We start from the raw sequence: 23,540 nt of genomic DNA on the forward strand, positions 1-23,540 counted from the left end.
AATTCTGACAATACCACACACCAGCTACCTCTCTAGGTGGGTGTGTTTCAGTAACATAAGCACCGTAACCAACGCCATTTTGGAGTTCAGGAAATGGAGGGAGATATGGGGTAAGGACTTAAATAAGGTCACACAGTTTTCAGGTGGCCAAGCTGGAGTGTAAGCCTGAACTACAAGACCTCTCCGTGAATTCTTACCCTTCCTGATCTTGGTACCTTCCACGCCCCTGCATCTTTGTCATGGATGTGTCCAACGCTGCCTATCCACTCCCTGAGAGGGGTTTGGTGAAGAAGAACTCAACAAAAGGCAGATAGGTAGGGTCTGCACTAGTTTGTGGGATTTACAGACACTCGACACGCAAATGCTGGCTGTCCCCTGAGCATCCCACGTCTCCTCTGTCTCAACCTACCTCCCCATGTTAACTCCACCCTCACCATAAGAACCCAGAGGCAGGGACACAGCTCATCCTTGGTGGGGCCTCTGTCAGCTACTTTTCTTATCGCTGGCATCAAATAGCTGAGAGATACAGCTTGGGGGGCGGGGGCAGGGCGCAGGTTTATTTTGGCTCACGGTTTGAGGAGATACAGTCCACAGTGGCATGGAAGGCCCAGGAGCAGGAAAGTCGGGTCATGTGTGTCAGCACTCGGGAAGCAGGAAATGGTGAGTGCCGGTGCAGTTCGGCCTTCTCTGTTTCCCTGTTGCATCCACTCTGGGCCCCGCAGACCTTGGGATGGCACAGCTTGCAATTAAGTTAATCCTCTTTGGAGGATTATGCCCTCACGGACACACCCAAAAGTACACCTCCTCATGCACAAGGTGTGCCTTAATCCAACCACACTGACATTAAAATAACCAACACGACATCTGGATTTGAAGGCTGCAAGGTTTGCAAAAGTCCAGAGAGCCCTCTTTTCTCTAAATGTCCCTGGGTAACTGTTCCATAGCCCTCTTTCAGGGCAGTTTTTGTGGCCTGCCAAAGAGAATGACTATCCGGCTACTCCGTGGCCCTCAGGGTGACTTTCAGGAGGGAGCAGCTCTCCATAGTTGGCGATGAGAACTTCACAGGCCTCAGCACATCTTATCCCCACAGCCCTATGGAGGAGATAGTTTCACATGTTGATCTCTCTATCTGGATATACTATCACCATCTCTCTATCTTACTGTTTCAAATGAGGGAACCAGGGCTCAGAAGAGTTCCTCCAGATTGGCTGGCCCAGAAAGGGAGGATTCCGAATTCATACCTGACACTCTGCATGCACGCACTCCACCCTCCCTCACCACCCCTGGAATTTCAGGCCAGATCCCCAGAAGGAAGAGTCTGACAGGCTCAGTATGAGGCAGGAGTTACTGTACTGAGCAGGTGGGGGGGCGGGTGTGTGTGTCACACAGCACAGGCACAGCTGTACAAGGAGCTGAGGGGTAGGGCGTGGGGAGGGAGGATGCAGTTCTCAGAATGGAATCTTATACTTTATGTGTGGTGGGAGTCCAGATTCCCCACCTGTTACTCATGAGCCGCTCGAAGATTACGATGTTTCAGGCTCTGTTTTAGTGAGTGAGGCAAAGACACTCCTTCTGAAGCCTTTCTTTCTGGTAGTGAGCTGTCCAGGTATAATGGCTGGGACAGTGGAAGGGTCATGTGACATGATGTTTTCCAAAAACAAAACAAGAAGAAGAACCAGCTGGTTGTAACGAGTATGTGTCCTTCTTCAAGTACAACTTTGCACATGTCCACATGGAGATAAGGAGCTTTGGTCCTCTGCTTGAATCTAGGTGGCCCTGTGATGGCGGCAGAATATCTCTGCAGTCGGGCTAGAAAAGATGAGGGAGCCGTCCCTCAAATGCTTACCCTTGGGACACAGCCTGCTGTGTGGCTAGCTTTTGGCCACTGTGGACAGAATATGAGCTAAACAACCAGTAAGGAGGACTTACGGTGTGAGAAGTTTGCTGGATTCATTGATTCTGAGTCTATGGTGAGGGGACTGTGTGGCAGAGCAGAGCGACTCACCTGGTGGGACAAACATGGTTCCTCACAGAGGCCTTCTCTGAGGACTGAGCTTTCAAATGAGTCACCTGAAGGTGTGCTTGAAACTGGAGATTCAAGTGGAAGACTCAGGGCGACTTTAGAGAGGAGGGGTATGGAAGAAGTGAGAAGGTTTTGAAGGATACAATGATACTCTTAAAAATCATAATTAATTTTATTATGTTTATTTCTGTGTGTGTGTGTGTGCATATGTGATAGAGGAATCAATTTCCTCATTCCACCATGATTGTACCTAGGTTTTCAGGCTTGGCATTACACACACACACACACACACTAGATTTTTAAATTTTATTTTAAGTATTTTGTCTGCATGTATATAGATAGGTGTACAACACACATGCCCGATTCCTGCAGAGTTCAGAAGAGACTATCAAATCCCCTGGAACTGGACTTACTGATGTCTGTGAGTCACCGTGTGGGTGTTAGAAATCAAACCTAGGTCATCTGTAAGAGCAGTATGTGTTCTTAACCACTGAGCTACCTCTCAGGCCCCCAGACAACTTCTTAATAAGTGAAGATAAACTGGCTCTGAAAAGCAGGTATTTAGTAAACTCTTAGAAGGGCTAAAGAGTAGATGAGGCTTTTCAGGCCCAAGAAGGCTGGAAAGCAGGAAGGGCCATTCACAGTGGAACTGTTTAACCAGCAACACTCAAGCCACACCCCTCTCACCTTACAGCCTCTCCTTATCCACTTGGGGTCTTTCCTAACGGTGCATTCCTTTTCTTTCCTCACGCCTCACATCCTGTGGCTTGCTCAATCCACTTTCATCTCCACAGAGTGCCCCACCTCTGATTCTTCTGCTCCATTTGCAACCAGTTTCTTCAGGCCATTGTGGTTTCTCATCTGGAAGCCTACAAGAGTCCTCTCAACGGAGAGAAGACTGCAAATGAATTACCTAAAGAGACGCTCCCCCTCATGTCAGTGCCTGGTTTGAAACTCCAAATCATCACTAACTTCATTCAGAACACAGACAAGTTCTCAAGCACTAGAGGCTTTGATGATGTGGCTAATAGGCTTAAAGTCCTGGGTTCAATTCCCAGCATTGAGTTCTAGGATTATAGGTGTGTACTACCAAGTATGGCTTCTCACCCTTGTTTTTAAGATTGTCACAGTATAGTACTATAAACACTGTGGTATAAAACAAATAGAAATATATTTGTTTCCCAGACCTAGGGGCCAGACTTCCAAATTCAAGGTGCTAGCAAATCCATATTTCTCCTGAAGAACCTAGGGGAGAATTCCTCCTTGCCTCTTCCTAGCTTCTGGTAGCTCCTGCAGTCCTCTGCCTCTGGCCACATCTGTGTAGTCTGGTCTTCTCTCTCCGTGGCTTCCGTCCTGCATGTGTGTGTGTACCCCCCCTCCTCTCTCTCACAGTGGCACCAGTCATTGGGTTTAGAACGAATTCTAACCCAGTATGACTGCATCTTATTTCTGCAAAGACATTATTTCAAATGAAGTCACATCCACAGACTCTCGGGGGAACAGGACTTCAATGTATATTTTAAAGATTTATTTTAGCCGGGTAGTGGTGATGCACGCCTGGGATCCCAGCAGGTGGATTTCTGAGTTCGAGGCCAGCCTGGTCTACAGAGTGAGTTCCAGGACAGCCAGGGATATACAGAGAAACCCTGTCTCAAAAAACCAAAACATAAAAATAAAATTTTTTATTTTATGCATATGGGTGTTTACACAATGTATGTTGCATGTATGTATGTCTGTGAGCCTGAGGAGGCAGAGAGGGCATAGGATCCCATAAAAATTGGAATTACAGATTGTTGAGAACAGCTGGGTGCTGGTTTTCCTGAAAGAATGGCAAATGTCCTTAACCCCCCATATATATATATATATATGTATATATATATATATATGATTTTATTTTTATTTTATGTGTAAAGCAATTTTTGCCTCTCTGAGCATCATGTGTGATCATCATGTTCAGAGGCCTGAAGAAGGTATAGAATCTTCAGGAACAGGAGTTACAGATGATTGTAAACTGGTTCAGTAAGACACCACAACATGTGGGTGCAGGTAATTAAGCCTGGGTCCTCTGCAAGAGCAGCGGCCATTGCTTTTAACCGCTGAGCCATCTCTCCAGCCCTGGATGTATCTTTTTAAAGATACTCAACATTCTAAAATTGCAACTGTTGGAATGTGCCAGAACAACAATTTAGCATAGGGAAGGCATCTTGCTAACTAAATAGCTCTGGAAAAGCAGACAATTTTTGAGAATAAGAGGTAATACTCAATAGGGCCAGCCAGAGGAATAAAAAAAAAAAATACAAGAATGTACATAATCAAAGAATAGAATTTTAATTTCCTGGCAGCTGGATACAGGAAAGAGTATAGGAAGTAAAGCTAGGAAATTTAGTGAAGAGAATGTCTCAGTAATCCAAAGGTGAGAATCGAGCCTCAGGGGCTTGTGAATCCTGTTAAAGAAATAGCTCAGGGCCTCTAGCCAAGAGCCTACAAAACTGTCGTGTGTGTGTGTGTGTGTGTGTGTGTGTGTGTGTGTGTGTGTGTGAGAGAGAGAGAGAGAGAGAGAGAGAGAGAGAGAGTGAGTTGCAGAGCTGAATGGAGGACTAGTAACTGAACCCAGGAGGCAGATTGCAGTATGACCCTCCAAGGTGACCTGAGTTCCTTAATCACCTAAATCAGAGGTGAGGGAGACTAAGACAGCGGAAGCACTGCTTAAAGTTAGGCTTCCTGGGAGCTGGAGGTGTGACTCAGTGGTACAGCGGTAGACCGCATGTGCAAGTCAGTCGCATCGCAGGCACCAGTTGGTGACAGACTGAATCCCTCATATTTAGACCACCTGCCACACGTGGTTTACCATAATAAGTATCTCTCTGCCCTCAGTGTGGCTTCTGGAGACCGGAGCCAACGAAGTCGGTCCTGCTTGTGTGGTCTCTACAGCACCGCACGCATTAAGCACGCCATAAAACTCCCCATAAAGCAGTTCATGAATGAGTGAATTTGGACCTTCACGCTATAGCGAGATTTCCCCGGATCCAAACTGTTAGAACTTGAGCACGTTTCAAAACGCCTGGCACGAAGTAAGCGCCGCCCTCAAGCACTTGTTGAACCAAACAGAGCAGATCTGCTTCCCCCAGTTCCGCCCCGGCAGGGAGGTCTGGCTTTGGCAGAGGCGCGGATCGCACTGCTGTTCCATTCTTACGTAAGAGTTAATGAACCCTCCCGGCCCTAGACCCCTCCCAACGAGGGCGCAAGGGAAGGAAAATGAGCGCCGTATTTACAAACACACGGTTTTGGTGGTCCATTTCAAAGTCATGTCTAGCCTCGGCTCCCCACAAAGAGCTTAAAATACCGCTGCAAAGCTCGGTGTGGGGCGCCAAGGGGCGGTGCGCCGTGGATTTCGGTGGAGGCGGAAGGATGGCGCGGATTAGGCCTGCGCACCCGGCACCCACTTCTAAAACCCCTCAGACCGCCCCAGGGCCCTGGCCGTGAGGGTGACAGCGGCCCCTGAAGGTGACTCGAGCTCCAGGAGGTGTCTGTGAGGTCCCCGCAGGCTCTGGAGCAGGGAAAGCAAGGGGTTCCTTCTCCAGGCCCAGCAGCCGGGAGCCCGAACGCCTCTGCAGGGCGCCCCTTCCCGGGTCTCCGGATGCCCGGAGGCCGGAGCCACTCGCCTTTGTAAAGCGCCCCTTCCCGGTCTGCAGCTGCCTTACAGCCCGGGCGCGGCCCCCCGGAGCGGAAGATGGCGACGCTGCCCGGCCCCCCGGCGGCCGCGAGGGGCCGCGGTGCTGCGCTCACGGCCCGGCCCGAGCGGCTAGAGCGGCGCCTGGGCCCGCGGCCTCCTCCCGCCGCCGCGCCCCGCCCCGCTCCCGCCCCTCCCCGGGCCCGGCCGTGCCCCGCGTCGCGCTCCCCCGGGATGGCCCGCGCGCCTAGGCGCTGCGTCTCGGAGCTCTCGGCGGAGCGGCGGCGGCCGCGCTCGGGGGGCGCGCGGCTGCGGCTGCGGCGGCGGCGGCGCGGCGCTTGAAGGGGCCGCGTCGGGCGGAGCAGCGCGCCGCCAACATGTCGGATACGAAGGTAAAAGTTGCCGTCCGGGTCCGGCCCATGAACCGAAGAGGTGAGCCGCTTTCCCCAGCTCCTTTTGCATTTCTGCTCCGGCCGAGGGCGGGGAGGGGGGCAACTTTGCAAACTGCAGGGCGGCCGGGGATCGGGGACACCGGAGTGGCCCGGCGTGGCCCCGGGTGGAGGCGGCGCCCAGGCTCTGGCCGCGGCCACTATGTGCCCGGGGCGCCGTCTCCCTGCTTGCCGGGACCGAGCCACGCGCGCCGGCTGCGGCCGCGGATGCTCCACTTTGCAACATCGCCCTGCCCCTGTGCTTTCAGAGCTGGAACTGAACACCAAGTGCGTGGTGGAGATGGAAGGGAACCAGACAGTCCTGCACCCTCCTCCTTCCAATACCAAGCAGGGAGAAAGGTAAATCCCACCCCGCCGGCTTCTGCCAAGTTTGAGCCCGGAAAACCCGAGTGCGCTCTCCCATTGTTAGCAAGGGTGGCTTCAAGTTTGTCCCACGCTCATATGGGAAGCGGTTGCAAGTGCAGGCTCCCTTCCCCTCTCTGTGCCCATCACTTCTTGTCCCCTCTCATCCAGAGCGATGTCTCCCAAGCAGGGAACCCCGACCAGCACTCAGTTTTCCAGGCTCCTAGAACGTGAAGGAACCTGATGGAGCTCTGGAGATGTGTAGCCCAGGCCACATCTTGCACATAGGAAAGCTGATGTCTGAAGCGTGCAAATGACTAACCCAAGGCCCTGTTGATGGGAGTCCTGCTCCCGCGATTTTTAACGTTGTTTGACCCCTTTCGCAGAACTGCTTAGGGGTGTTGTATAGGAAATGGGGGCTGGGAGCCTATGAAGCAAACGCCTTAGTACAAGGCTGGGTCATTTAAAATCTTTAGGTTGTTGGAGGTGGTGAGTTGAGATGGTGTCTGAAAGTAATGCGGGAATTTTAATTTTCAGGGAAACAAATGAGTCTTGATCCGGAGCTGTTTAGACACTGGGATGGGGGATGTTAGAGGGGACTGCATTTTCTAGACAGCAATGCATTTGCATTTGAAAAGTCGTAACTGTAGGATCCTTATTAATTCTACTGTGTTCCATACAATGGTATGAGAAAATGCCCCCAAAATAATGTGAATATTTGGCATTTTTATGGTAAGTCCCTGAGAAGAAATTGGTTGGGATTCATTTGGTATGGCATTAGGAGCTTATAAAAATAGAAAAGAAAACGGAGACTCAGTTTTGGCTTGGAAACGAGTGTAAGTTTGTCTTTGAAAGTCACCTGTTGATTGATGAGCCTCATAATGGGTGGGTTTTGCTCCTTCGAGTTTCCCTGAAGACAAATTGTGAAGTAGAATTTGTTACTTTATTGCTAACCCAGGCAGCTGCTTCCTTCTATAATCGAACTCCATGACAGCCCAGCCTTGCTAAATTTGGGGGTAAGATTGGTATGAGGGACAAGAATGGCGATTCTTTCCATTTTGTATTGAGCCCAGTGTGTTCGATTGACTTAACAAACATCCTGCATTTCCTAGCAGATTCTTGTAGCGGCGTATAATCACTATAGCAGATTCTTACAGAAACTTAATGGCTAAGTTATTTTAAAGATGTGTCTGTATCTTTACATACAGTAGTGGATGTATTTTTGGACACGTTAAAATATTTTACAGTATCTTTTAGGCAGATGGATAGCAGTGTAGATGGTATATTTTATGGTGGGTGTAAGTAAATTTGTTGAATAAACTACAGATTAAGTAGATGCCTATGCCATATTGCTAGTTGACTTGTCTTTCAAAACTGGATCTTGTCATACTATTTCAGAAGGCTGCCTCTTAAGGCAGCCTGGGGTCAGGTAGACTGTTTTAGGTTCTTTTAGGAAGCCAAGACTTCAATTTCCCTGGCTTGGTATTGCTTATCTCGCTCCCCTAATTTTTTTTTTAATACTTTTAGACTTGTATGTGTTTGTTTGTGTGTATGTATGTGAGTGGGTAAATGTGTCTGTTCACTCATTCATCCACTCATTCATTCATTCTGAACTCCTGGGGATGATTGTGCTCCCAACCATGGTATTGGCTCTCCCTGCCACTCTTAAACCCTAGGGGATGGCACTGTCACCTGCCGTTGAATGAAGAAAGCCTTGCCCTTTGTGTATAGGAAAAGCCTTAGTTTTGTGGGATCTGAAGAAAATCGATAACTCTGGATAGTTGGCGGTAAATGCTAAAATATCACTTGGTCGTTCTTAGGGCCACTGTGTTAGGTCATTTTAAGTGAGGATTTGTGGAGTGTGACCTGGACATTTCTCCACTGGCATGCTGACTCGGGTGGACCCCTAACTGGGGCTGGAAGAATCGAGTTGAACTGTGGGGTATTCTCTTGTTCTGGGGTGACAGATCCAACTCTTTGTGTGGTTGATGGGCCCTCTCTGGGTCTGCCCCTGTACTCACTGGCAGTTCTGTTTCACAAGGGTGTTCCATTCAGGTTAGATTGACCGTCTCTACCAGGATAAAGACACCAAGTACATTTTGATGTCCACCCTGCAGCTTGGTTTCATATTTCTCAAAGGAACTTCCCCTTAAAGTAACAGCGCATTTAAAAATAGAGACAATTCCTCCCTTGGGCTGTGGCGTGGTGATCACAACTGTGCTTTGTGGTATATTTGCAATTCATTTGTGTCCTCTGTGTTTTTGATAGAGCTCAGAGCAGGGCAGGGGTGAGTGGATAGAATACTAAGACTGTAATGAAATCCTCTGGGAATCCTTAGGTCTGAAAAGTGAGAGGTCCTTAAATAAGCACTGGCAACTTGTCAGATTGAGAAGTAGCATTTTTTTTTTTCCTGAGGTTGCAAAAGATTGCCCACACGTTCATAGAAGCTCAGAGTTACTGGGTCAAAGTCTTCAGTGTTACCAGTAAGAACAAAGGAGAATAAATCCCTCAATTTCTAGGAAAAGAAACAGGCTTCTCTTTCATACCTTCCTTTCTGGGACTGCGTTAGTGAAGACCGAAAGATCAGAGGACTTCCCAGACTAAGAATGTTCGTCTTGATGCTGAAATTCCAGCATTGGAACACTGCATAGGTCCAGGTTACTAGCAGATCCACTTACCATTTGTCAGTCTACAATGCTAAGGCCTACACAATTTGTTTCTTGTAATGCCATAGCATTGCTATTAGGCGCACACAAAATTCCTGCTGGTGCCAGGCTTGACCCAAGGGGACCCAAGACAGCTGCAGATCAGCACTTATGCCAGAGGCCCTCACCTTGGAGAGTTGCGGGAAGAAAGAGGAAAAATAGTTTAAATGCGCTGTGGTAACAGCAGAGGTGTCTGCCCTGCCTTTGTGCCCACTGTAGTATTTGTCCTGCTGGAGGCCGTGCACTCCCTGAAGGCAGGTACCCTGTACTGATTCCTCTCGTGCCCAAGGCCCCTGGCATATAGCAGCTGCTGTAGGACTAGAGCGTGAGGAGCCGTAGTTGCCACCCAGGGTGCAGGTGCGGAGGCAGCTGGCGTCGGGCTGCTCCTATATAGGTTCACTTTGCAAGGTGAGGTCAAAGTCCCTCATTAAGGGAAGTGGGAACTTTCCTGCCACAGATCGCTTCCGGGGAGTTCTCTGTGGCGGAATGTGGGGTGAGGAGTGGGGCGTGCTGACACAGCAGTTTTCCTTGGGTGCAGATTGAATGGGAATCCTGTCTGCCTGCTTATGCGCATGCGTGGAGTGTGTCGCACAGTATACCACGCAGAGTGGTCTTCTCACCCCTGCCGGCAGCATCCACTGCTTCCTGTTCTCTCTCCTTCCTTATTTCATTTCACTCATTTGCTTTTTGTGAGACAAAGTCTCCTATAGCTCACGCTGGCCTTGAAGATGCTAAGTAGTAGCGGCTGTCCTTGAACCCTCGACCCTCTTGCCTTTGTCTTCCAAGTGCTGGAGTGCAGGCCTGTGCCACCATGTCTGTCTCTTTTCCCGTTTATTTATGACTCATTCTTCTGAAAGTATAGGAACATATCTGCACACACACACAGAACCATGCATCGTGCTTATAGATATTTAAATGACTTTTGATATCTTTTAATATCAATATAGGAAGACACAGTTGTTTTCTTAACATCTACCTTGGATGGAAAAGACTGGTTTTTAAAGATACAGGTCCTTGGGGGTATAGATCTGATTCTTACGTATTAGTCAAATAATGCAATAAACTTATATATCTTAGGAGATATTGTTATAATTTTGTCAGTAAATTGGAAATTAAGCATCATAATGAAGTTCGTATCTATTTCCAGCCAAGGAAGAAAAGGGGTATAACTGGGCCTGTAATCCCAGACCTTGGAAAGTAGGAAATTGTTGAGAGCTTGTGGCTAGCCTAATTTATATAGTGAGATTCTGTCAAAAACAAAAAACAACAACAGCAACAAAAAAACGACTGGGCATGGTAGCATCCAAGCACTTGGGAGGCAGAGGCAGGACAATCTCTTCCAGTTTAAGGCTAGCCTAGTCTACAGAGCAAGTTCCAGGATAGCCAGAGCTGTCTCAAGAAACAACAACAGCAACAACAAGGCAAACTGGGTAGAAGACAGGCTCTTAGTAAGGAGTCACTGAAGCTGCTCATTTTCTACCTGTTTTTTTCATACTGCACACACAATGGACCGTGGTAAACATAGGAAGGGAGGTCGCGTAGGAACTGCAGTGTATTTTCCAGTTCACATATCATACGATGGATGTTTCCAGAATGGTTTCTCTGCTCAAGAAAATTTAAGTATTACTGACAGTCATACAAAATTAGTAAGACAGATCCCTACGAGTCAGGGGCCTCCCACGTTACAAAATCATTGTGAGGACCTGGGCTCTGGTCAGTTTTGAGCTACTCCCTCCCTCACTGTCTGGCTTTATTACTGAGGTGGTTACCTGACTGTAAGATAACATTTAGGTTTTGCTAGCCGCAGGAGGGCATATTCTTCTCGGATGATATTGGGGTTGGAAGGAGCAGTACAATGGGATATTTTCATCAGCTGTCAACATTTCCAATTTGTTTTAAAATAAAGGTTCATTGAAATCTCGTGTTTTAAAAGAAGACTAAAAGCAATTCCCTGGTATAAGAGATTTAAAGATTATTTGGGGGAGGGACTGGGTGTGGTCGTTCGAAACTGTGATCCCAGCATCCAGGAGGCCGAGGGTGCCTTTGAGGCTGTCCTGGATTCCAGAGTGAGTTCCCTTGCCAGCCTGGTCTAACTTGAGACTCTGCCTCAAACATAACCTGAACGGTGGTGAGGGATTGGCGAGGGATTGGCGAGGGATTGGCGGTAGAGCGCTTGCTTAGTGTTTGTGAAGCCACAAGGTGGGGTTGATCCCCAGTCCGGCTCCCTGCCCAGTTCTGTTGTCGGTAAGCCCACACTTCAGACTAGAATTTCTGTTTTGAATCTGAGTGTATCATGTATTCTAAGGGCTCATATACGTACACCCTTGACAGGCAATGGCCATTTTATTTCTTCTAGTTCATTTAAATATGGTGGTTGGGACTTTCTCAGCTTTCCCCCACAACTCACCAGTAAACATCACAAGTAAAAGTCACAAACATCTAATTTGGAAACAAAACATGGGTTTATTAAGATTATAAGGCTCTGGTTTTTATTTTTTACCGTTTACCCTGCTTCTCCTGGACCATTCCCGTACTCTCTTGGTTTGTTTTGTTTTTGAGATGCTCTTGCTGTATTGCCCAGGCTGGCTCGGAACTCACCCTGGCACTGAGTTAGCCTTGAACTCAGGCCCCTCCTGCCTTCAGAGTTCTGAGGGTACCGCACTGCCTTCTGGGAAATTCTTCCACTTGTCTTCCAAAACAGGCTCATTTTTTTTTTCTTTTCTGCAATTACATAATTTCCAAGATAACATTTTTGGGGCTATTTTTTTTTTTAAAATAGCACCTTGATTATTTGTTATGGAATTTATTTCTGTCTGAGGATGCTAATTAGTCTGTCGTCATCTCATGTGCATCACCCCCTCCCCTCCCACCCCAGTGCACTTTTGTGCTTGTTTTGCTCCCTTATGTCTGTGATGTGCAGCCTTACCTGTGTGGGCTGGGGGTTCATAAATAAAATATATATTTTATGAATATATATAAATTTATAAATATAAATAAAAGGATGTGCTTGCCTTTGTCTTCAGTCCTTAGTGTCTTCATTCCTGCACTCAGGAAGCATTTGTAAATTCTCTCTGCTGGTGTGACTGTCTGTTATTAAAAGTTTTATCTAGATTCCCTTTCTACTTACAGCACAACGGGAAAAGTGGAAATAAGAGAAACACAGGTAAAGGCTGGAACTGGGCATGGCAGTGGCTACGGATGCCTGTGCATCACTCCCATTGTGACGGTCATTAGTTGTGTTTAGGACACAATGCTAGGGAAGGGCACCCCTTTTAATCATGTTTTTTTTTTTTTTTTATTTCTGTGGCAAAAAATTCATTAAGAAATTGTGAGGCATGTGGCTACTGGGCTGTTAAAAAATCCATAAGATCATGAGACTGATACCACCTGGGCTGGCTAGTGTGTTGTTCCACCAGTTAGCGGCTTCTGGCAATTTGAGAGATAAATGGAAAACTTGGAGGATTGTTTTCAACTGGCAGGAAAGATTATATGTGCTATGTCCTCATGTCTTAAGGAAAACGTACAGAAAAAAAGTTAACTCTAACAGTAGGCGTCCCAGAGACTTCAAAGTTTCTCAAAAGTATACAATGCTGTCTTTCCCCCAGGATCTTCCTGGGGGCCAGAGCAGAGGTGGTGTTTATGTGTTCAGGATTTAAAAGCGTTTCCAGAACATTCTCTGCAGAGGAAACGGAATAGCTGAGAGATCACCAGGCACACAGAAACACTCAGATCGCATTGTGACCTCAGAGCGTGAGAGATTAACCTGGATTGATGGCAGAGAAGCCAAGTTCGTATGCCAACAGTTTTCAACGACCAAGAGTTGATTCAGCCAGGAGTGGTGGTGCACGCCTGTAACCCCAGGCCTCTGGGGTAGAGACAGGAGGGTTAGGAGCTTAAGACCATCTTCCCCTACACAGCTGGGATTACACAAGAACCTTCCCCAAAATATAAACTAAAAAAATAATTTTAAATAAAAAAACAAGTGGGTTTGACCTATGAGATCCATCAACAGGGTTTTAAAAGAAGGTCACAATATAAAACATTTCGGGGAAATTTACGCTTGAAAAACATGAAAAGAAATTCCTCTTTGTAATTGCTTTCAATGGCATCACCACCCAGCAACAAGATAGCGGCTTGTTTACAATACAGAGTCGGGTTTTCTTATCCTTCCCTAAAATTTCATTTGGAAAACATTTCAGGTGTTGTATTTGTCAATTTAAGATTCCCAAGGAAGTGGGGAGGTCTGTGTCGACACTCCACACTCCACACTGGTCTTTCTCTTGAGTCTTGAGAGAGTCACTCCCTTTGCCCTTCTTGGAAGTTGTCCGAACTCCCTAATCCTCTGCCCTCTTTGGCCTACCACCATCAATTGTAGGTTCCAAACAGAGGCCCCACCTAAACGGTCATAATGTTAACAGTTAACAGTTAACTCTTTCTTCAGATTCACAGAACCCAGCAGGATTGCCAGGCCTGAAATAAACCCCATTCCTTCGAGCAAACCTAAGTCTCCCAAAATACTGGCCTTTGAGCAGTGGTCAACCCAGGCTGATGCGGGCCAAAGAACCGGAGAGTCCTCTGGTCCAATCACTTGTATTAACCACTTTTGTGTAGTTGCTATGAACAAAATACCCGGCAGGGACAACCTCAGTCAGAAAATGTTTATGTTGTGTAACGGTTTCCGAAGGTCTCAGTCCATGTGGCGAGGAAGGCTTGGCAGAGTTCCTAAGGGCAGGAATGTGGCAGGCACTAGGGGCTGGGCTCTGGTTTCAAAGGCCTCCTCCTAGCCGCTTACTTCAGTAGTCAAGTAGCACTTCCTAAATCGCCACAAGTGCAATGTGCAGCCTTCCTGCCTCACTTCTCCTTTCTCTCCCTACACAAGCCCTTCCTGTCTGTTCCCCAGGTCCCCAAGATGCACGGAGGCCCCCTTCTCAAGAGCACTAGCTCTTCAATAAACCTGACTCCTTCTTACCAACTCCCCTCTTGCAAGTATTATTAGCCTTTTAGTGGCCAACTTACTCCAGTAACATCTAGGTTCAGGGATCTGAGACTGCTGTCCCAGACCCTTCGTTTGACTGAAACCAGGAATGATATCATGTTACCCTGAGACTGGTTGTTCAAAGTCATTGATAAAGAGGAAATACTCTCCAAACTATCCTCACCAAGGTTTCTCATATTACAGCAAACTCGTCTATTCCTACAGAATGGCCTCAGCACTCAAATATCTTTTGCTCTATAAGAAGCATAATAGGAGAGATGAAAAGTGACAGTTGTCACAGGCCAGCCTTTCCACCTTTACCTTGACCTGTGTAATGTGAAGATTTTCAGTTACAGGTTTGCGATAGGGTTTTCTTTCGTTTGTACTTTGCCGTGCTGTGTGCCCTTCAGAGTTTTAAATTTAATATTAAATAGTCTGCTGAATTTCACTCTTTTTAGCCATTTCTGTATTTTTAGAGCTCACTGATGTTTCTCTTAATGATCATATAAATAAAAGCTAACAGTATCTTCTTAGAGTCCTTCACATAACTGAAAGGCACAGGGGCTGGAGAGACGGCTTGGGTTAAGAGTACTTGCGGCTCTTGCAGAAGACCTGGGTTTGGTTTCTAGCTTCAGCAGGACAGCCCAGAGCTGGCGGTAACGCCAGTTCCAGGGGAGCTGATGTGCAATTCTGGCCTCTTTGACCTCTTCCACTGATGTGGAATGCACACACGCACACAGACGAGGATTTCCTCCCAGCTTGCTAACACAAATACCATCTTAGATATGGTATACCACACGCTATTCTCTTTTGTGATAATGAAGCTAAAAGTTGATGCTCTTTGGAGCTAGTGTCTGCCAAATCTCCTTTCGGGCTAACCTGAAAACTTGAACATACATTAAATTACACTGACATGTTCTGAACCAGTCCGCAGATCTGCATCTCTGACCAGTTCCCAGGGGACTCTGATCTAAGATAGTCAGTGCAGGAACCTGGAGGCAGGGGGGGGGGGGAGGGGGGAGGTGGGGGGGTGATGCAGAAGTCATGGACTGGCTTGCTCCCCATGACCTACTCAGCCTGTTCTTGTACAACCCAGGTCCACCAGCCCAGGGGTAGCCTACTCACAATGAGCTGAGCCCTCCCATATCAATCAATCAGTCAATCAATCAGTCAGTCAGTCAATCAATAATTAAAGTGCCCTACAGGCTTGCCTACAGCTTGATCGTATGGAAACTTTTTCTCAGTTGACTTCCTTCCTCTCAGATGACTCTAGTGTGTGTCCAGCTGGCACAGTACTAACCAGCACAGTGAGAGTGAGTGTGCGTCCAGCCGGCACAGTACTAACCAGCACAGTGAGAGAGAGTGAGTGTGCATCCAGCCGGCACAGTATTAACCAGCACAGTGAGAGAGAGTGAGTGTGCGTCCAGCCGGCACAGTACTAACCAGCACAGTGAGAGAGAGTGAGTGGTTAACAAACCTCTTTCTGGCAGGTTGAGACAGCTACACTGTTACATCCATGGATTCTGTAGGTCAGGAATTTGGAAGGGGCAGAGTGGATATAGTCTTCCTCTGTGCTAGTGTCTGGGGTGTAGTCATCCCAAGACTCAGCTGGTTCAATGTCCAGGAGCGTTAACAGCATCAACGACTATCTTTAATTAAAAATGCCTGCTTAGATTGCACTTCTCTAACTCATAAGCTTGCCACTTGCTTCCCCTGGGTAGCCGCTGCTACAGACTGTTAGCTCAGGAAAACAGAACAAGCCAAACTTGAATCCTAGTCTTACAATCCGAGGGCGGGCTCTCCAGCCAGGTGTGTCTGATGAAAACCCTCAGTGTCTGTCTGTCCTGGAGTTGAGGAGAAGAAGGGAGAAGGAGTCAGTCTCCTAGGTGCTGAGAACTTGCTGGATGCTGACATGTGAGGAGACACAGGTTCTTTTTCCAGGCTCAGACTCCTGGGCCCCAGTGCCCTGCTTCAGGTCTTCTCTGGTGTTACCAGGACGGGGCAGCCAGTGGTCAGATGGCATTGTGGTGAAGTGAGGATTCTGCGTGCTGCCTAGTACTGCTGCTGCTATGACCTGTATCTCTGAGCTAGTCACCGATGGACCACTTTGAGCTAGCCACTGATAGACCACTTTGAATTAACCACTGATGAACTACTTTGAGCTAATGACTGGTGGACCACTTTGAGATAGCCACCAATGGGCCACCTTTGCCTCTAAGTTTCTTTGTTGGTACAACTAAAGTCTGGATTAGAGCATCTGTAAGGTTGTTTTTGCTCTTGTTTTCCAAGTTCTAACATTCAAATTTACCCACATACAGTCCTTAAATTCGGAACCGAGTCAGACAAAGTAGGCAGTGGATGAACCAGCTGAAATGGGCTGCCTTTTAAGTCACACCTTGTCAGAGTGTCAGGAGTCTTAGGGAGGCCGGGGAGGCCATTGGGGGGAGGCTCCGTTGATCTGCAGTAGCTTGAAGGTGTCAAGTGAAATAAGACAGCCACCAGCTCCAGACACAGGTTCTTATCAACCAGCCTGCTGGGGCTTGGGGTGCTTACAGACACTCTGTCTCCTTCTGCAGCTAGGAAGGTGCCTTTCCTGTGTGCCTACAGGACATTATGAAAACTATTTGATTTGAACCTTCCAATTAGATATCATCTTGTGTGTGTGTGTGTGTGTGACTGTTTTGTGCAGTAAGGCATGAAACTATATAGACTGGACTAATTAACATTCTCAGAGCTGTTACCATAAAAGCTAACTTGCTCTGAAGCCCCTCTCCCCCAAGGTCTTATTTTGTCATCCTGGCTAATCTGATACTTACTATATATACCACACTGGCCTTGAACTCACAGAAATCTGTCTGTTTCTGCACTCTAAGTGCTAGGATTAAACATTTAGACCACCACACCCAGCTTTTTTCTCTTTCTGAAGTCTATTCTTTTCTCTTTTCTTTTCTTTTCTTTTTTCTTTTCTTTTCTTTTCTTTTCTTTTTTCTTTTCTTTTCTTTCTTTCTTTCTTTCTTTTCTTTTTCTTTCTTCCTTCCTTCCTTTCTTTCCTTCTTTCCTCCTTTCTTTCTTTCTTTCTTTCTTTCTTTCTTTCTTTCTTTCTTTCTTTCTTTCTTTCTTTCTTTCTTTCTTTCTTTCTTTCCTTCCTTCCTTCCTTCCTTCCTTCCTTCCTTCCTTCCTTCCTTCTTTCTTTCTTTCTTTTCTTTCTTTGTAAAGAAGAATGAGTTGTTTTCTGTTTAATTATATGTACATGTGTGGTGGGTCTATGCAGGTACCTGAAGAGGCCTGAAGAGGGCACCAGATCCTCTGGATCTGGAGGGATGGGCGGTTGTGAGCCCGTGGACCGGGTGCTGGTAATGAAACTCAGACCCTGTAAGAGCAATCCATGCTTTCTGCTGACTCCGGCTTGTGTTTTTCTGAGGGTTTCATTACAGCCCTACCAAACTGTAGCTAATCCTCCTATTTGTATACTTGATCTCAGCCAGAAATCAGGAGTGATCCCCCCTGTTATTTACTGCCTTCTGCTATGGGACAAACACAGGGTGTGTGTGTGTGTGTGTGTGTGTGTGTGTGTGTGTGCTTGTGCCTCTATTCTGCTATAAATACTTTTTGGACAGTGTCTTACAAAGCCTGGGTGTGTCTTCTAATTTTTAATTTTATTCTACAATACCTACTTGTATTATTTTAATTAGATGTATGTGCAAGTCTGTGTGGGTACGTCCATGTGTTTTCATACCTGAGAAAGTCAGAAGTATCAGAAGCTCCCCACTGGAGCTGTGAGCTGCCTGAAGTAGGCCTTGGAAAACCAAACTTGGATCTTCTGGAAGATGAGTGCATGCTCCTTACACCTGAAGCCACTCTGGCCCCTCATGGTTTTAGTTTTTATTTATGTGTATGCGCATATGTCTGTGGGCACATGCCATGTGTATGTAGTTGCCCCAGAGGGCCAGAAGAGAACCTGTGACCTCTTGGAACAGGAATGACAGGTGACTGCGAGCCTGCCCCACACAGGTCCTGGGAAACAGACAGAGCGATTATCGAGCGCTCTCAACTGCTGAGCTGCCTCTGTGCCCTCAGCTGCCAACCCCTCACCATTCTCCATCTAGCTGAGCTAGGGAGATGGGCGGGTAGGAAGAGCAATCGATTTTGGACTGTTTCATTAAACTATACATTAGAATGTAAGGCTTTTGAAAGGCCTTTTTACCTTTTGCAACACACTGCAGGAAGCTCTGCGGCTGGATAAATCTATGCAGAAAAGCATTCAAACCAGAACACCTGCCTAGCCCCTTACCAGCCACCCGCCCTGCTTCTCCTTCAAGTCTCCCAGCTTGAGGGATGTGAATGTCTGTGGTCACTGGTAATGGGTGTACAGTCTAGGGAGCGTCTCTTTGAGGCAGCACAAGAAAAAAGTCAACTTCAAAGGGCAAAGCTTCGCTTTCCTCTGAAGCTCCCTACCCATTCCATGTCTTAAAAAAAAAAAAAGCAAGAGATTAGCAAACAGCTGCCTTCCGTGAGCCTGACAGCAGTATCGCTCATCGCACCTACAGACCAGACTCATAAAGGCCACAGGGAGCCCAAGCCTCCACCCTGCTTAGGGAAGGGAAAGGACAAAGGTCTGTAATCCCAGCCCTCAGAAGTCAAGGCTCTGAAGTTCAAGCCGACTTTGGCTACACAGCGCTCAAAGCTAGAGAGAAACTTTAGCTTGGTAGTGCCTGTTTGAAAAGTTGTCTGGAGCCTCGAAGCGTTGCTGGCTCTGATGATCAGGATAGTTGGTATTTACCAGTCTACCCTGACTCGGCCTACATGAGATGAATTTTCCAGATCTGCTTGTCTACTGTTACCCTAAACAATATTTTTCTTTTTAATATTCCCTAGCCATGTTATTATTTAGCCCATTATTTTCTCCCCCAAGACTGACTGTCGGCTATCCTAGTTTTCAGACCTTAGAATTAGAACAAATCAAAACAGAACAACAACAACAAAAAACCCAAACCAATAGAAATAAGACATAAGAGTTTTCCAAACTTCTCTTAAATTGTTCCAAATAATCAGCATTAGGACCAAAAGCCACTTGTCCTGAGACCCCCCTAACTAAGGGGCAGCTTAGTTCCGGGGGAGGGATAACTTCAGAACTTAACATTGGCTATTTTACTTACATTGAATTAAAAATAATTTTTTTTTTAACTACAGGGTCTCTATATAGTCCTGAGTCTAGACCAGGCTGGCCTTGAACTCAGAGATCATCTGCTTCTGTCTCCCAAGTGCTGGGATTAAAGATGTTCGTCACTATGCCCACCTCCTTTTATTGAAAAAATTGACACATTCCTTTTCTCCTTTCCTGGACACTGAAGGGAGCATTAGTCTAGGTCACCTTGGACAGTGGCCTGCAGTTGGATTCCCCCGATGTCTCTGAAGGTTCCTTTATTGACCAGAAGAATTTTGAGTTCCTTGGATTCATTGGGCCCTCTGGCCACTCCAGAGCACAGATGACTATAGGATTTTGCCGGCTTAAAACATTGGCCAGTAGGATGTAGTGGTGAGTGTCTGTGGTCCCAGCTATTCAGGAGGCTGAGACAGGAGGATTGCTGGAGCCTAGAAGTTGGAGGCCAGGCTAGGTTAAAAAACAACAACAAATCAACAACAACAACAACAACAAAAAAAACAACTGACCAAGGAGTATGATCTATGTTGAATTTTATTTTACAATTTTACATTTCCTTGTTGATTTTTGTGTGTTTGTGTCCGTGCACATAGAGGACAATATGAGGGAGTCATTCTCTCTTTCCCCCTGAGGGACTGAAGCATGGTCATCAGCCCTGGTAATTCCTCTCCACACTGAGCCATCTCTGCAGCCTGACATTGGATTTTCTAAACAGCAGCTCTGTGTAATTTGACACAGTGAGCGAATCCATCATTTGCAGAAGTTATCTTGAGCAGAAATTTTTAAAAATTTAAATTATTGTAAACTACTCTGGACAGGTCGAGCATCCCTTCTTGAAAGTGATTGGGACTAGAAGTATGTCAGCCCTGACTATGTCACACTGTGGAGTATTTGTGTACACGAGACAAGGCATCATGGGTCCAGGTCTAAACACTAAATTCATTTGTTTCATCTACACTTTATACCCGTAGCCTGCAGGTAGTGATACAGTCTTTTCAGTGAACATGTGACCCGCCCGTGACCTGTCTCCTGGGGTCCAGTGTGGAATTTTCTACGTGGGACATAGCGGCCTGCCCTCAAGAAGTTTTGTGTGTTGGAATATGTGGGATTTTAGATTTTCAGTTTAGAGCTATGTAATCTGTATCCGAACCACAGCGTTTACCCCGTGAGGAGAAACCCCGTGTTTGTCTTCTGCAGTGTTGCTGCAGAGATTGGAATGTAAGTAATCAGCTTTATGCGACGTATGCCTCAGGCGTGTGCAACGTGTGTGTGACGTGTGACACAGTTGCATGTTAGACCCTGGAGTCATGTCTAAGCTTCTGTCATTGTGTGGCAAGGCTGTCATCTACAGATGTGACCCTTGGTAGCCACAAGGTAGTTTTAAAAAGTATTCATACAGAAAATGCAACTTTACAGTGCCAAGTTAGATCGGATTCATACTCCTCCTTCCCATGTGCAGCCGTCTGGTCCAGGAGTGTGGATGGGGGGAGACAAGCCGCTTCTCTGGGTCTGAGTCTACCACACTCGAGCTGGAAAATCCAGACGAAACCTTAACTTGGCTCGCAGTGCCTCAGTTTCCAGAGCTGAGTGGAATAATGGGAATTCAGACAGGAGAGAGCTGTGGGACAGGTGTGTGAGCCCCCGCCCACCCCGAGTGCTGACAGGTTTTTATTTCCCTAGGACACGTGAGGATGGTTGACCTGTTTGGTACTCTTATTCATTTCAGTTTTAAGTCCCTCTCTAGTACCTAAAAATAGCAATTTTAAAAAAAGGCTTAGGGAAGTAGAGTGTGGCCTGCTACTGTAATCCTAGCACTGGGGAAACTAAGGCAGGGGAGTTGCTGCCAGTTCAGGGCCAACTTAGGCTTTAGAGTGAGACCCTGCCTCAAAGCAAATGAGTAAAGAATCTTATGGTTTTATCTGAGTTTTCTGGTGAACTTTCATTTCATGCCTTTTTTAACTTAAATGACTTGTTTTGTTATTTTTAATTATGTATATGGGAATATACAGAGTGGGTGCTGGTGCCTGTGGAGGCTAAGGACGCAGGATCCCCCTGGAGCAGGCCCTCCACCAGATGTGGCTTAGCCACCTGCCTTCTCTCTAGCTCACAGCATCAGGCCCAGCCCACCTCTCGGCTGATAAGATCCCCAGCACCTGGCCCCCTTGAATGGGCACGAGGTGCTTGGTGGAGAGGGAACTCCTTATTTATGGGCGCTCCCTGTCTCCTGGGCAGTTGGCAGTCATTCATTTAGTGAAGAATCTGTATCTGGAATCTGCATCACCTGTGGGAAGAAGCGTTCTTGAGGGAAAGTGTGTGTGCAGAAAGAATGAAGCCCGGGGTGTGGGGGCGCCGATGCCCAGGGGACATTTCAGCGCACCACAGCCTGTTTGGTTTGCAGAGTGCTTTACACATGGGTGGGGCCTCCCTGCCCCCTCTGCCACGCATCATCTTGGCTGCCTTCAAGCTCCCTGGCTTTGTAAACCAGGAGCCCAGGTGTGCTGGCTAGTATTTTTGAATTGTTGTTTCTTTTTTGTTTTGTTTTTGTTAACTTGACACAAGCTAGGATCGTCTGGGAAGAGGGAACCTCGGCTGAGAAAATATCTCCTTCAGATGGGCCCCCCAGGGCAAGTCTGAGGGCAGGATTTTCTTGATTAATGATAGACGTGGGAGGACCAAGTCCACTGAGGCAGGTGCCACTCTTGGGCAAGTGGTCCTGGGAGGTTTAAGAGAGCAGGCTGAGCTGAGCGAGCGTGAGGAGCAAGGTAATCGCTGCATCCCTCCGTGGCCTCTGCGCCAGCTCCGTCCTCCGGGTCCTTGCTCTGACTTCCCTCCATGAAGGACTGTCAGCTGTAAACAGAAGTCAACCTTTCCCACCCAAGCTGCGTCTGTTCATGGGTTTATCACAGCGGCAGAAACCTAAGGGATAGGACAGACGTCTGGCTCTTCGGTTTGCCCTTCCCTTCTCTCGCTGAGTGGTTGCTCCTTCACTGAGGGGTTGCTCCTTCACTGAGGGGTTGCTCCTTCACTGAGGGGTTGCTTCTCTGTCTCACCTTGGAAGCAAAGCGAAAACAAGATGGGGGAGTCAGGATAGAAAAGCAGAGGGCAGGACATGGAAGGTAGAGGAATTAAGGCTGAGAGCTCTGGGCCTTGATGAAGCTGACTCTCCAGACGGGTCTGGTTCAAAGCTGCCACCCAGAGACTGGGCTCTGGGAAGTGAGGCTGGCTTGTGCCTGGTCCTGCCGCTGATCAGAGCAAGGTTTGCATGGCCAGAATCTTTGTTTTGTTTTGTATGTTGTTTTTTTTTTTAAGATTTACTTATTTATTATATGTAAGTACACTGTAGCTGTCTACAGACACACTAGAAGAGGGCATCAGATCTTATTAAGGATGGTTGTGAGCCACCATGTGGTTGCTGGGATTTGAACTCAGGACCTTTGAAAGAACAGTCGGTGCTCTTAACCACTGAGCCATCTCTCCAGCCCCTGTTTGTTTGTTTTTTGAGACAGGGTTTCTCTGTATAGCCCTGGCTGCCCTGGAACTCATTCTGTAGACCAGGCTAGCCTCGAACTCAGAAATCCACCTGCCTCTGCCTCCCAAGTGCTGGGATTAAAGGCGTGCGTCACCACTGCCCGGCACGTGGCTGGATTCTAAGAGGAGGTCCCACAGTGGTGTGGAAATAAATGAGCGTATATGCCTCCCACGGTTTGTCTGCTGTGACAACTGGCTGTCAAAATGAAATTAATCAAACCATAATCTCCGATTTACCCAGTGGGATCGTGGGTAGCCGTGGCCAGGGAGGTTAGTGACGGGAACCCCTCCCCCAAGCCTCTTATTTGCTGAATTCTTTATACCCAGGTCAGCAGTAGAGTCACATGGGAATAGTGAGCAGATAGGTAGAGCCACTAAAAATCCACACACCCATTTATTTGAACATCTCGGCACCCCTTCAGCCACATGGCCAAGCCCCGTTGCTTGAATAAAAAGACAATAACCCGTTCTCTGAGAGAAGAGTCTCCTGCTGGAACTGCTGGCAGAGAGAATCTCTCCTGCTTCCCTTTTCGTCCGGTGATTGGTGCATGCACGTGCCTAGCAGGTGCCTTTTCTAGATGCGTTGTGATGGAGCACAGTAAGCCCTGCGGATGCTGTGCCCGGGACCACAGGTCTGCGGTGGGGTGATCCTCCGACTCTCTGTCACTGTGGTTCTTCATCTGAGTG

General features: G+C 47.3%; 1 protein-coding gene across 6 annotated transcripts in view; it reads left to right on the top strand.

Moving 5' to 3' along the window:
* The first annotated feature begins 5,992 nt into the window (after positions 1-5,992).
* The window catches only part of Kif13a (kinesin family member 13A), a 185,664-nt gene continuing 168,116 nt past the window's right edge, over positions 5,993-23,540 (top strand). For all 6 annotated transcript variants that reach the window (XM_052156717.1, XM_052156720.1, XM_052156718.1 and 3 more), the window contains exons 1-2: positions 5,993-6,125; positions 6,391-6,481. In XM_052156717.1, the coding sequence (XP_052012677.1) occupies positions 6,071-6,125; positions 6,391-6,481 (146 nt within the window). In that variant the 5' untranslated portion in view covers positions 5,993-6,070. The remainder of the gene's footprint in view (positions 6,126-6,390; positions 6,482-23,540) is intronic.

This window comes from Apodemus sylvaticus, chromosome 14, assembly GCF_947179515.1.
Source record: "Apodemus sylvaticus chromosome 14, mApoSyl1.1, whole genome shotgun sequence".
Lineage (NCBI taxonomy): Eukaryota > Metazoa > Chordata > Mammalia > Rodentia > Muridae > Apodemus > Apodemus sylvaticus.